We start from the raw sequence: 15,275 nt of genomic DNA, 5'->3' as shown, positions 1-15,275 counted from the left end.
TCTTTATCGGACCAAGAAATTTAAATAAATATATACAAAAATATATAATTAGTTTTCTCGTAACTATTACAAGGAAGAATAGAATTGTTGGGGACAGGAATATTTTAACACAAGCGGTTGAATATTTTGGATTATAATCAGATCAGTCCCCCGATTGTCCGATGTTAGGAACTCTGGCCACTGCCTGCTGAGCGAGAGGTGATTCGACACAGGCATCTGCAGTCGCCTTTGACGCTCAAGTACTTCGGCGGCTCGCCACCGAGCGCGTCCCTCAAGTCGTTGCTGTCACCCTCCCTGGACACCAGGCGTATCCAGTTCGCCCGTTGGGAAAGCAACCCGTAGAGAAGCACGGGGAGCGAGCCTGATGTGCCGGGAGGCGGCCATAGGGCGAATGGATATTCTCTTTACAACGTAAGCGACTGAATTTCGCGAAAAATTGCGCAGAGTGCTATACCAATACCACAGCTATAGTGGACTACGCTTACCTATGTCGATATGATGTTATGTATGTTAACGCAATGAGTCTGATGAAAGGAGGGAGGGTGTCGCGAGTTTGTCGCGTTTCGTCGAGAGACAGGGACGATATCGAGACGCGTTGATCCTATCGCGGAAATCCTTAGGAGGTAGCGTATATCAGCTTGTGGGCAACATTCGCGAGAGATCAATGAGTAGAAAGCTCGGGGGAAGGGTAGGGGAGGCGGAAATGGGGAGAAGAAAGCGAAAGAATCGGAAGAGTTCGAAGAGCAAAAATTGTATATACAAGATGGTGATTATCGCGCTAGTTGTAAGTTTAATCAACTCGCTTGCTTGAGCGGGAGAGGTGAGGTGGAGGAGCCCCGCCGGTGGGATCTCGCGAGCGAATCAAGTTGTGTATGTATGTGTGCGTGTCGGAGAGTGAATGAGCTCTGCAATTAGCGTAGTAGTAAGCGTATATCCGCGAAGGCATTCGAGGTGATTCGAGGGGAGCCATAGAGAGCTTGCATATATATAAATATAATATATAACACATACACGTGCGTGTGTAATCTCGGGTTATACGGATTAAAGAAGCGAGATGAGGACGACGACTAGATTGCACGGAGTACATGCGTACACGAGTGCGGAGAACTTCCGCCCGCACACGCATATACATATATATATGCATACACACACGTACGTACACACAGGCCAGCACCGCGACCGGGTGCCTCTCGTGGACATCGTCGCGTTCTCATTTTGACGATGGTACGTCAATCGAGCGCGACGGATCCGGAGAGACACCCCGCAGATACACGCGCGCGCACGTTTACACGACGGCCGATAGGGAGTTTATTTTTTATGGCGAATTAATAGGAGCTTTACGGGAGAGCTTTTGCAGCACCTCGGAGATCACGAAGCCGATACGACAAATACTTATACCGCGACCGTCCTTTAGACCAGGGGGAGGGCAGGGGGAGGAATGACACTTAGGCGCAAGAGATCAGTGGTGCGCAACGGTATCGAAGCCACATGCGATCGTAGCTGGTCGTTGTATGCGCAAATAACGTTTTACACGACACATCCAGAAGAAGCGCGATAATAACTGTTAAACCGGGAGTAAAGACGATATTAGTAATTATTATCGTCCGTGATAATTGTTATCCTCGTAAGCGCAAACGCTAAAATGATAATTGTTACCGCTAGGCGCATCGTAGCACGACGAATCGCAGTTGAAAAAAAAAATCGTATGCATATCAGGCCATCGCAATTTCTCCGATCGCTACCCCAGAGAATAGAGACGCACGCTCGGGATGTATACTGCTCGTACCAGAGACATCGTTTTAACACGAGAAACCGTCACGTACGAAGACATTTCCACAGCATCTAGACACACGTCCCACGCACGTAGGAACATGTAACGAGCCACGGGCTGCACTTCGCACTAGCGAACGCCGCTGTCTGGTAGAATTTAGATAGCTGAGAACGTTACTTCGGGCACGTCTCGGTGGTAACACTCGTATAAATCCGATTGCATTGCACCGCAAATCCACAATACGTATACATTCACACGCGTGCATACTGATGACGATTAATGCGAGAAGGAGACTCACCGCTGTTTGCTGGTAACAGATACGGAACAATACGATTAGACGAGACGCGTGCTCCCTAATACACGTCTAATTTGTAATCAACCCTCCCTTGATTTCGGCCCGATTTTAATTTTATATGGTGATCATAAAGGATAGCTTGATATGTTAAGGATTTATAGATTGTTCGTCAAATCTCATCTCCCTAAAATAAATCCAAGTGGCACTTATCGACGATTATATCCCAGCAAACCTCAACTAACAATAACATTATATTCCATTTTATCAGAAGTTCTTGGACGAATTCTACAAAATATCTTTGCTTTCTGCTTATTCTATATTATTATTTTATAAAAGGCCTTGTCAAGTTTAAGACTGCGGTTATCAAGTCTGCCTTCAGTAAGGCATTAATCAAATCTTCCTCGATAGTTTTCATACCAGGATTTCTTTGCATGCTGTAACAGTCTTTCTGATTTCTTATTGACTTGTTAAAAAAGTACTATGGATAATAATAAATTAGATCAATTAGCCAATATTAAATTTTATGTCAAACTGAAAAAAAACTTAAAGATATGTCAATGGTATTGTAACGCTTTTCTCGTATCATCGATTTTAATACTGGGAACAACCAAATGTCACATGGATCCAAATCAGGCGAATGCGGGGGGATATCGAGCGCTGTGATGCCATTATCAGCAATGTCTTTTATGCAACACGTGCATGGAAAGTGCCCCATTACGCACGCTACGCAACAAAGCAGTCGTTAGAACTTTATCAAACATGTCAAGAGCGAGCATTGGCACCGAGAACGAGCATCTGAACAAGACCAACACAAAGCTGATCGCGGATGTAGAAGAGATGATAAATAAAAAGACCACTATATGGAGAAAGAGCTTTATATGACGCTCGTGCGTTCGCGTAAAAGAGTCACGGTCTCGTGTACTTGGCGCGAGACACTACCGTGTTTCTCGATATGCTGCATGTATTATATCACACATATTGTTTAGTGGGAAATTATAATGTTGATGAAATGTCATTCTTAGTTGATATTTGCTGGGATATATCCTGATAAAAACGAGTGAGACATGGAACTGTGAGCCACTGAAATCGCATCCTCCCATTTTCCTCGAGAGGCAGCCTTTCCCATTCGAAGAACGCGGTCCTCGTTGTCCTGCGAGGACGGTCACGTCGTACGAGCCATCGTCGTTGCGAGAGATACAAAGTTGTGCGGGACCCAGAACGAAGATATTTCTATGTAGCGTTATAAGTAAGAGAAAAACAAACAGAAAAAAGCGGAAAGAAGAGAGACAAGATATAATAGAGCGTTGCGGGAGTGTGTGCGTGAAAGGGATGAGTATGCATGAGTATATTGTGCTGATCAGGAAGGGCGATTATTATTATTATTATTATGTAAATAGTTCATCGCGATATCTCTCTCTTTATCCATCACCATCGACGCGAGATCCTTTCTTCGTTTGTTTCACGATTAATTATTAAAATTAATTTAATGTCGCGTAACATTGCGTTGTACAGTGAACTCGGGAGAGGAATCGCATAGCGGTGTCGCGAGGGGTTGAAGGAGCTCGACGCTGAGATTCGTTCCGCGAAGCTGAGTCGTTCCTGAGAATCGCGAATCCCGACGTAACGTCAGTTCGAAGATTCGCAGAAGCGAGAGTCTCGTGAGGGCAAATTTCCGCCCGCGTTTCCTTCAACCCTCTCATTTTTTGTTCTTCTTTTTTTTTCCCCCCTCTCAGAGGGAGAACAGCCTCGAAAAGCGCGCGAGAGGAATTAAGAAATAGTGTGGCTGTAAATATGATATACACGTGTAGAGAGTAAGGCCGAAGCTATGGAATTTTCATCGGACAGACACGTTCACGGAGAAACGTCATCGCACCGTCCACGTGCCGATGCACCGATCATTCGCATTCACACACACACATACACACATGCACACACGATCCTAAGTAGATACAGCCACGTGTGTGCACAGACGCGTACATGTGGAGGAGAGAAGAACTTACACACTCACACAAATTGCGCATTGCTTAACTGTCTCTTTATATAGATGTTGACACACGTCGTCACGGGGGGGAAATAATCTCGAATGATGGGTGGGTGGTCTGGAGCTTGGGGGGAGGGGGGTGGGTTTCGAGTGGTGTAAGACACGACAAGAGCCACTTATAATTGACATAGCATAGCGAACCTTACTGTATTTACCGTGAGATGTAATACCCTTAAACGAAGAAAGAAATGCGAATCTACTGATAGAAGAAGTTGTTCTGCACAAAAAGAAAAACACGATTGCTTCATCGATAATTATAGTGTCTCTTTCTCTCTCTCTCTCTCTGTCTCTGTCTCTCTTTCTCTACCTTGAGAAGAGTAACATACCTCTCTCTCTATACCTTTATACTAAGTGCTCTATTGATTATTCGTTTTTTCGACACGAGGGAAGCGCTTTACATTCGACGGGACTCGCCTCGCGACGAGTCCGCCTCATTATTAACGAATTGATTATCGATTTACTCTATGATTACTCACACGCTATCGCCGCTAAAAGCCTCATTGTTATTACATTGTTGTCATGATCAACGTCATCGTCGCGTTACTATAGGGGATACAAATTTAAAGAGCCGCCGTCGTCGTATATTGTCATACTATATATTATATATTGTTACCACACACCGAGACACCTTTGAGAAAGGGGTGGGAATCGTGCGAGCGAGAGGTCAGGGAGCCGATGCGGTATGTCTCTGTGGGAGGATTAGCTGCCGATTAATTGGGGGGGGGGGATAAGGGTCCTCTTATTGAATTAATCAACATCGGCGATTGGTTCCTACTTGGGCAGCGTACTGCATTTCCGTATGCGATATTATACGCGACTTCGCGTGCTGACCTCCTACACCCGTATAAGCGAAACCGGAACGGCTCTCCCCTGAACGATTCTCATTCCAAGGTGCCGCGAGAATTCACTTAATTAGGTGAGAAGCGTGTGACGAGGACATCCGAGTTCTGAATACGTCCGCGTTCAGAGCGATTCGCCGGGATCGGGACACGGCGAATTCGCAGCGTGCGAGTAAAACGGGGGCAGCGGGATTCTATCTGAGAACACATTACGCGCATACGTACACACAGAATTTTATAAAGTAGAATCTCGCTGCGCTTAAAGTAAAAATTAATAAGAAAAAAAAAACTGGAAGACGAGAAACGGAGTAGAAGAAACGGCGCGTTTCGTGTGCGAGAGGACAAACACTTTGTATGCACCCGCCCCCATTGTTCATGCCCATTTGTATTGCGTAGTTGGACCGATCGGTGATTACGGGTCGGTTACAAGATACTATTATAAATATATAAATATATATGTGTGTATATATATATGCACGTATATATATACATATATATATACGAAAAGCAAGACAGAAATGAAACTACTGTAACTACACCTGCCTCTTGTGAATAAATGCCTATTTGTTTCTTTTCACGTGTCTCGTTATTCCCAGCTCGCTGGAGAACCTCGTGCGGCAAGAAGCGAGGTAAGCCGAATCGCCAAACGAAGCAAATTTAACCCTTAAATGCCACACTTCTCAAGAATCTCGTAAATGACACATGGGGTCTAAAAGACCCCAGCATGAAAAATGTCTCCTTACTCATTGATTTTTTGATATTTAGTTATGAAAATTATTTTCAATGTAGTTCAAGGCTTAGAAAAGAGAATAAAATGCTTATATTGTTAAAATTTCAATTTCAACATAGTATAAAAAATTAAGTAAACTGAGTACTGCTAAGTGTACACACGGGTAGGTCAATCACTCAACTATCATCAATGGGAGCATGAGCTCCATTTTTGGCAAGAACATTTGAAAACATTTCATTCTAAAGGGTCTGGGGTCCGCTGGACCCCGGGTGGCATTTAAGGGTTAACCTCGATGACAAGAATCCTCATCATTTTGGACCTTGCGTTTACTGCCGCAAAAATGCATTTTCTCGTCATGAGATATTTTGCTACATTAAAGTTTTACAATGAATTAATGACTGAAACAAAGTATATTTAAGAGTTTTTGGGTGTGTTGAACATAATTTTGAAATCATATTTGAAAAAAAATGTTTTACAAAAGTTGCTATAAAAGTTTGACAAACATTTTTTAATTTGACTTGAAATTCGTCATCAGTGTCATAAACTTTATATAAACTTTCATTAATTTTCGAGAATCTTGGTTTTCGGTATTTTAGTATCACTCGAGGAAAATGGTATGGCAGTCAAAGGATTAATTGGATAATCAGTCGACGGATAAATGGAGCTAATAGAAGCGCAAGATGTTCGCAAAACAGATTTTTATTAAATAAATATCGTCGTCGCAGTTGATCAGATCGAGAATTATCATACAGTTATCATACAGTTTCAACGGTACGCTCGTTCCGAAGAAAAAGAAAAGAAGGAAATTAATGTACAAATTATTTACTATGTGCGATGAACGCACGCGTGTTCCTGTAATGTCTACACGTGAAAGATCACACACGTGCCATCAAACGCATCGCAGTCGTTGCTCCTCAAGACCAATTATCTGCGAGATCCTTAAGGATCCGGTTGCAGTCGTCGATTCGATTAATATCATCGTCGTAAAAATATTCCAGTGATATTGCACCATCGTCGCGTTAAAATATCAATGCACTGCAAATCCAAGTGTGTTATTTCAGCTGAAGTTCTAAACACATTTTTTGTCGTTTAAAGGCCGGTTGTTCCAACCTGTTGGTAAGCTAACTAATAGTTAAATCATATGTCTATCTTTGTCTAATGTAAAGGATGAACAAAGACATATCTATATTTAACTATTAATTATAGTTTGCCAACAGGTTGGAACAACCGGCTCTAAATCACACTATTTAACACGATTGAACGTATTAACTTTCAATTTAATATGATTAAATGACCTAATTTAATACGCAAGAAACATGTAAGAAGAACTTCAGTCAAATGTGTCATGTTTAAACGTTCATGCGTGTAAAAATACACGCTTGGATTTGTAGTGTGATCACGGCTGGATCGATCGACTTTCATCTCCAAACGCTTGATTATCCTTCTCTCGTTATTTCTCGTTGTATCGCGAACAATTCATTGGTCCTGTCGGACGGAACGGTGGACGGACAGTAATTATTCGTCGTCGGCTAATTCGATAGTGAAAGTCATCCAAGCCTGTAGGGCTACTTTTAAATACACATTTATACACAATAAATGCAGGTTCTTATAAATTACTATTTTCGCGAATTAAAAAAAATTTATTTTAATTTCTCATTCTCTAATACGATCGTTTTATTACAAAAGTGACGCTTCCACAACGTGTTATGAGGCGCACAACATACGATTCTAACGTAAGACACAGCGTATCACAATATTTCATATCAAGAGGAATTCGATATTCCTCGCGTCGCGAAAGAAACGGAGCGAGGGAGCACTCGAGTGACTCCGTTTCATTATTTATCGAGCTGATCGCGAGTCCGTTTCGAAATAAGGAATTTCCACTCGGAGATCGTTTTTTTACCGTGAAGAACGATTCGTTCCACGATGATGAGAATGACAGGACGCGTTTTCGCGCGAGAAAAAGCGGGCTGCTCTTTGCCGACCCTAATCAGTCTCGCCGGGACATTAAACGTCCCGGGACCTTTGCGTTCTTTCGTCACCTTTCGGACGATTAATATCTCCCCGCGTGAAACAAGAGACCGTGACCAGTCTGATTTCGATCGCAGCCAATGGTCCCTCTGATCTTTCGAGAGCGAAGGAACGCGATAGAAGAGCAAAATTAGGAGAACGTCCGCGAAAGGTTTCCCTGAGCTAGAAACGTCAGTTAGACGTGTCGAAAATTTATCTATCGAGGAGAAAAGACGTCGTTCGTAACGGAACTTTAATTTCTGAGAGAACATTAACGACGACTCTCTTTTTTTCGATAAATTAGACTTGTCCATCTCGCTGACTCCATTAGCGATCAGCCGCGCAATTTTATGCCGTTAATATTCTTCGCATGAACAGTCTACGAACTGAGGAGAACGATAATGATTACAGCCCGCCGGATTACATCGATCGAGCCGCTCGATAAAAAGTGGCCGACAGAAAACACGGATATCGAGACGAAAGTGATAAATATGATGGCGATAATATTAAACGCATGCCGAGTCGTTTTGGGAAGTACGGTCCGCGACTTTCCCTGGTTAAGGAATCGTGGAAAGTCGGACGTCCCCGTTTCCGCGAGCGACGCCACTTAAATTCGAATTACGGTTTCGACATAAGCATCGGCGCCGATGTAGTAGACTCCCCGCAGTGAGCAACGTTTCTCGCACGCGTCATGCAACGAGATATTTCAACGTTCATGCCGAGACAGGTCCCGAAATTCGCACGAGTCCAGTCTGGCTCGAGCTCCTAATTTTAATAACACAAAGTCGCTGGTTTGAGATTAGGTCCAGATGCTTGTCCACACATCGCAAAGTGTGTGATGCAAGTGACATCACTTAGGATGGCTTTAGCAGAGCACAGGATGTCTGGAACACTGTCACCACTGGGCGATCCTGGGCTGAGCACTACTGAACGGTCCTTGAGAAGGTAAATATATCTAAATTCACGCTATCTTCTCTTCGTCCCGTTAATGGCTGCACAGAAATCAGAAGTCTAGGTCCACGTCAGTCGCGATCGCTCAGCTCAACGCAGCGAAGCCATCGCGCTGCGTCACTTTCGTCAAAACAGACCGAACATCTTCTTCGTCGAGCCGGTGCTCCTCTTCTTCCTGGCCGGCGCCGACATGTCCGAGTTCTCGCCGTTTTTCGTAGCGACCATCTGCGAGGCCGGGGTCAATTTGCTCCGCACGTGCTCGTCTAGAAGCGCCTGCATGTCCATCTGCCACTGTTCCAGCTGCTGACTGAGCTCGACCTTCTGCTTGATCGCCTCCTTCAACTGACTGTCCGCCTGCAGGATGTCTATCCGCGTTCTGGCCAGCTCCACTTCTACCCTGTTCTGTCGGGCCACCGCCTGATCCCGCACCTTGTAAGCCTTCGCCACGATTTCGTCCTTCGTCAACTCGGAATGCTCCATGTCGCCCCTCGCCCTGTCGCGTTCCTCCTTGACGCCGCGCAATTCAGTCTCGCATACGCTCAACTTGCTCGTCAGCTCCAGAACGGCGTCGCCGCGTCGCTTCAGCTCCTCTTCCTGTATCCTGCACTGCTCCCGAGAGTTTTCCAGTTCTTCCCGCACTCTGTGAAGCTCCACTGCCAATCCCAATTCTCCTGGTGCCCCCCTCCCCGACAGCGCGAGGTTGTAGACCTCCTCGACCAGCTCTACCAGCGCACTTGGACAATTCGTCTGCGAAGAAGATAAGACGGATAAATAGATTATACGTAGGCGTTTGTTCGATTAGATAACTAAAACTAACGTTATATACTTGTAATAAGAAATAAACGATAAAGAGGATTACTCACTGGCGATGGGTGGCGACTCTCTCGTTCGTTGGTGTTCACTTCTGCTTCGGAGTTGCTGAGATTGATCACCAGCATAGACTCGTCGCAATCGCTTTGCAGACCCGAGTCGTCCTCGCCACGTCTCAAGTGAGCGCACAACTCCCTCAGTCGCTTTGTCGCCCTCGCCACTTCCGTCTTCAGACCTCCGTCTTCCTGTTCCCCGAGCAAGCTGTTCTCCTCGCACTCCATCTCCGCTTGCAGAGATCGCGGTGGTTTCTGTATCGAGCCGGACCGGGCTCTCCTTTCTGCCTCGATAGCCGCTAACGCCGACGCCAGCTCGTCCCTGAAGGTAATAAGAATGTTTCAATATATGTGACCGACGTATTTCGACCTCATGTGTAAAGTAGGCGCAAAATAGATACTGCAGAAAATAATATCGAACAGATAATACCATATTATGACGAATGATAGCCAGCAAACACCAATAAGTAGCATGCAATTTACATGCTAGTTATAATTTCCTACTCAACAATGTAAATTCAATGTATGTATTATACTGCGTTATATTGTGCATTTGTTGAGTAGAAAATTATAACTAGCAATGTAAGTAAACTATATAAGTTGTATATCACTTGATGTTTGCTGGATATTGTCCGCTTAATATCCCGCGTTTACTCGGTGAAGATGCGACCGTCACGAGGGGTTGGATTTTGGGAATGTGGAATCCGGAAAGATTTAACTGTTGGTGGATCGTGTTCAATCGAGCGTTGTCTCCGCGTATTAACCGTGGCCATAATGGCCACATATCACGGATTCTGACCTCTCCTGCTCGGCCATTCTCGCACGGTGTTCCGCTTCGTGGCCGAGTCGCTCCAAGGCCGCGGCTCTCTCCTCGGCTTCCTCGAGGGCCGCAACCGCCCTGGCCCTCTCCTCGCGCAGCTCCAAGGACCGCCTCTCTAGCTCCGTCCTTTGTGCGGATACCAGTTGTACCTGAAACGTCGCGTGCGAGATTTACGACATGCATGATACATACTAACAATGATTTCTCGTATCGCGATTCGTCTATCATTTCTTTGTTTGATTTAAAATTAGAAACATAAAGTGTACGGGTAATATAAAATGCAAAATGTTAAAACACAGTAATCGTAGCTCGCGAAATGCATCTTACACTGATTTATTTCTGTACACTTCTAATTCGATAAGCCTCCTACGTAAATCGCGAGTGATTCCTGAGAGTCGACATCCGGTTGCTATTACAAGGCGAGGTGAAAGATCGACGGAACGAGGCAAATCGAGCCGACCGACGCCGACGAGGGTCACGTTCATTTTTATTCGATGATAGAATTTTCCCAGAGATTGTGCGCATAAATTCACGTGCGAACACGAGCAACGATTACCGCGCTTCCTTTTTATAATAAAAAGGATGCTGCAAATTATTCCATGCCAGCCCCGCCTGAGAACCGCATTCGGCTTCCGATGGATAATCATTAATAACGACAGTTTCCGTTCCACGCGGTAGATCAATTAGGCGAGAAGGAAACACCGCGGCAAGAAAAACTCGTAACATTAACGAATAGAGGGAAATAAATCAAGTTTTCACGTGCATAAAGGAGTTATATTATGCACGCCCTTGGATGATGTATGATACGATCGTGATTAAAAATTCATGTCTATACCTCGTCCCTGAGAATCTCCAGGCTGCTGACGTGATCCTGCAGGGTGGTGTTCCTGAGAGCGCATTTTTCCCTCAGCACCTTCACCTCCACGAGCAACTGCTCCTCCTGCTTGGCGGCCTCCCTCAGCTGATCGGCCAGCCTCGTGTTTTGCGCCGTCAGCTCCGCGACGAGGGTGGCCTGGTCGCGTTCCGCTCTCCTCGCCCTCTCATTCTGCTCCTCCAACTGGCTCCTGAGGGTCTCCACGTCCGCTTGGAGCTCCAAGGCCCTCGCCTCGCTTTCATCCTTGGCCTCCTCGAGTCTCCTTCGCAGTAGGTGCCTTTCCTGCTCCAAACTCTGCGCAAAAAAAGAGCGTGTTTCGGAGTGATTAGTGATCGCGATACCATGAATTATGTCTTTCGAATAATTTCGTGCCTGCGCCGACTCGAACGACGCAAGTTTCCGCGACCTCGGCTCCGAAACGTCATTTTAGCATTTAAAAGGATCCTGGCACAAAGACCCGCTGATGGTTTATTCCTTTCACGAAACTAACGTCTTACATCGTGCGCAAACGTCATTCGGTGAACCGAGAAGAAAAAAAGAAACCCGCGGCGTGAGTCAGCGCACATAAATTTACTTTTCTCAACGTCCAGACCTACGCACAACGAGATCGAGATGGTGCAGATAGATAAAGTTTGAGAACTCGGTGAAAGGAGCTTACAAATTTATTAACATACAATTAGACGCACAATTTGACCGTTTAGCCAACTACCTCACTTTCCTTTTCTTTAAAGACCAGACGCTTTCCAAGATGAAGTAAGAAAAAAGTACGTCTCGAGCGTTTCTTTTTTTAATTATCGAATTACCGCGGATTAAAGCGAACAAAGAGAAGCAGATTGCAAATATGAAGAAGGAGATCGGAATTAAAAAAGAGAGAGAGAGAGAGAATGAGAGAAGAAGTATTGAAATATTTATACTTTGGCGTATAAGATCGTCTGGAAAAATCTCCGCAGACAAAGGTGCGAACACGATGCTTCTGTGCGTAACAAAAGGACACGACGCGAGAATTGGTTTCGTTGCGGGCACACACGGCAAAGCGATGGCCATACACGCGAATCGCTTTGTTCCCACGTGGAGTTTCTCAACCTGATGCTCGATAACGCGCTCCGCAGCGCCGGTAATAAAACGTAACAATCGAAAAACGCGGGCGGATTCTAAATGAAGCGTTAGCGTTAATTAACTCCATTTAAGTAAGGCAATCCTGTTAATTAGCCGTAATAAAAAAAGCGACATTGCGCAATCGTGTTACGGAGTGTAATAAGATCCCATAAAAGTACGGAGATAATAACTTTATTTCTTCTCTTTGTCGATGATTCGTTTTTTAAATAATTCTGATTGTTTTCTTTCAACATTCGTCGATTTCAGTATATTGTTGAATGTGTTCGTGACACCGTAATCGCGAACTGGGATCAGCACATATCGTGTTACAATCATGATTAAGTATTTCCTGCATGAAACGATCGATAACGATAAGATAAGATAAAGCATGATTAACGCAGATGCAGTCTAACTCTAATGATAAAGTATCGTTGTGATAACAAGCGCATCATGATTTAATTATTGCTCAGGTTCAAATCATTCGGGTTCAAGCTAATGTTAAATATTTACGACAAAATGACGTTGTAGATCAGTATTGACAGCACTGAACTCTTATGTCATACTTTCGTTTTAAATATAGTATAAGATAAAGTTTGAATGCTTTATTATCCAGCAAAAACTGATAAATCTCCAAGTTACTTTCGATTGTCAAACGAAATATGTAAAACATATCATAGAAAACAACGTGTTTTCGCGCACAAGAGGGTTCGATATCGGTGAGGTATATCGAGTTGGAAAGCACGGCCTTGGTTTCCTATGGTTACTCATCGACCGATCGCCAGCATGTGCCCGCAGGTCTACAGTTCACCGATCCCCAAAGTCCCTGGAAAGCCAACGAACAATAGACACAATATTTGACGATGAAGGGCGGGACAAGAAACTTTTCCGGGTATACGCGATTCGAATAATTAATTTTATCAGAACATCCCGATAATCAACAATATTTGGCCATCCAGATACCGATTAATCGCAAATCATTTAAACAATTTAAAGCCAACTAATCTCAATATCTTATATTATCCAAATTATGCGTCATGTCTAATTTTGAATTGCAATTCCTCTAATTGATATCCGCACAAAAATATCTTGCGTCAGAAGGATACAAACTTGCGTCATTACAGACTCGGTATTTGCAAAAATATAGAAAAAGGAAAGTTGAAAAACGTACATAAGATGTAAATTAAAAATGTATATTCATTTCTTATATTTTAACACGAGACGAAGTAGTCGAGATTAAGACAAGTTGTTTGCAGAAATCAAGTCATTGCTGATCCAATCGATTTTAATTGATCTGTCAAGAAAGAACGTTACATATATATCTACACATCTAAGGAGGCTCTATATGACTTGGACATGATATGAATCACATATCTCCGACATCGCGTTCTCCGTGCAACGAGATGACGCCGTCGCGTCGCTCCAGTCCAGTTGTGCAGTTTTTGCGCGTTGTAACACAAATACGCCACCAGCCAGAAATACCGGTGCTCGCGGAAACACACGCGTTGAAATCTCTCGAGTGTGATGAGTCACACTCGAACTCGGACGGAGATTTTTTCGGCCCCTCGGACGTCGCTTCCTCCGCGGCCGAGCTGCTCGTGGTGCATGCAAGATGCAAAAGCGATTTCGAAACGGCCGACAACTCGAGGCTGTGAGTTGTCGGGTAAATTTGGAAGCGCTTCGGTATTTATTTAGATCATAAGTGCCATTACCAAATATACTAGATCGGTATACCGATATAGAGCGCAAAAGTTGACGCAGAAGTTTCTGACGGGCTTTATAACGCGAGGGAGATTGAATATATAGGCGACTTACGAGACTCACGATCCGCGCCCTTGTCTGCTCGAGCCCGATCATACCGTTATATTTGCTTAAACGCTATCGACCGTGCTATCTATTTGTTGACGACGGGCAATGAGTCACACATCCGTGACGCTGTTAGCGATGGTTCGCCAATCGGCGGACCGGTTGCGTCTGCAATTTGCAAAATACCGCCGCACGCGAACGCGAGTAATTGCAGACAGTTGTGTCTTTTTAAACAGCGATTTAATGCCGTTGGCAAGCGGAGACGATCCCGGAGTCGTGACTCACGACTCTCCTGTCCGATTCTCAATCTTCCATTCGTCCCGTTGTTGCAAAACGCCGAGGACAGCGCGTCAGCATCGATGATAGGAATGATGACATGGCATCATATCCCGTGAAATAAAAATTCAGTAAATTGCGACCATATATACATCATCGCGAGAAACTGCGACTGGCATGGATATATTACTGTTCGATTTTTAGTCGGCCCTGTCAGCTTCGTGCTTTTCGTGTCTACGCGCTATAAATATCCAGCGTAATATTCAAATACCTTCGAGAAATAGATATTTTTATTAACTTTTAAAAACGATCAAAAGAGAGAGAAAGAAAGAGAGAGAGAGAGAGAGAGAGAGAGAGAGTCATACGGCGCTGACTTCTTCTTGCTCTTAATTAGTCACGAATTATATATACCGTTTATGCATTCGTAAGACATCTTTTTAAAATGTGCAATTTTTTGCATTTTAATTTACCTGTACTTGTAAAAAGTTCTTTCTTAAATTAAATTTCGCATTTTAAACTGGAGTTACGTAAACATTAAATGTTACAGATAAAAGAGCGAAACCTGATTTAGAGCACCGTCTCGAGCCGTTCTGAAACTTTCGTTTGCCGTCGTAAAGTCGCGCGATCGCGGCGAAACGGATATTTCGCTCTTATTGCAAAACACGCCGATCTCCGGCCCGCGTTCGATTCTAATTACACGGTAGGACGAGTGAGACCACCGTAGCGCAAATGCCTGCCAACGTGCGGCTTAAGAGACAACCCCTCCCCCCTCGTCGTTTTCTGCGCCGCCAGACTGCTATTCCGTTCTATAAAGAAAGGGAAAGACATGCCTCGAAACCGAGATTCTTGAGAAACGGCCGGACGGCAAATGGAGTAAAAAAATTTCAAGCTCAATGTCAAATGCCAA

General features: G+C 44.3%; 2 protein-coding genes across 5 annotated transcripts in view; one reads left to right on the top strand and one right to left on the bottom strand.

Annotated features, from left to right (window-relative positions):
• LOC139818165 (protein Fe65 homolog) overlaps positions 1-5,521 on the top strand; it is a 155,410-nt gene extending 149,889 nt beyond the window's left edge. Inside the window, exon 15 of the mRNA XM_071786741.1 lies at positions 147-5,521. The gene's annotated coding sequence lies outside the window, so the exon portion shown is untranslated. The remainder of the gene's footprint in view (positions 1-146) is intronic.
• Positions 5,522-6,359: 838 nt separating this feature from the next.
• LOC139818162 (bicaudal D-related protein homolog) overlaps positions 6,360-15,275 on the bottom strand; it is a 30,512-nt gene continuing 21,596 nt past the window's right edge. For all 4 annotated transcript variants that reach the window (XM_071786733.1, XM_071786732.1, XM_071786731.1 and 1 more), the window contains exons 4-7: positions 11,156-11,488; positions 10,300-10,469; positions 9,501-9,822; positions 6,360-9,384 (exon numbers count right to left, since the gene is read on the bottom strand). In XM_071786733.1, the coding sequence (XP_071642834.1) occupies positions 8,764-9,384; positions 9,501-9,822; positions 10,300-10,469; positions 11,156-11,488 (1,446 nt within the window). In that variant the 3' untranslated portion in view covers positions 6,360-8,763. The remainder of the gene's footprint in view (positions 9,385-9,500; positions 9,823-10,299; positions 10,470-11,155; positions 11,489-15,275) is intronic.

This window comes from Temnothorax longispinosus, chromosome 8, assembly GCF_030848805.1.
Source record: "Temnothorax longispinosus isolate EJ_2023e chromosome 8, Tlon_JGU_v1, whole genome shotgun sequence".
NCBI classification, from domain to species: domain Eukaryota; kingdom Metazoa; phylum Arthropoda; class Insecta; order Hymenoptera; family Formicidae; genus Temnothorax; species Temnothorax longispinosus.
This window is presented reverse-complemented; position numbering and strand designations above follow the sequence as displayed.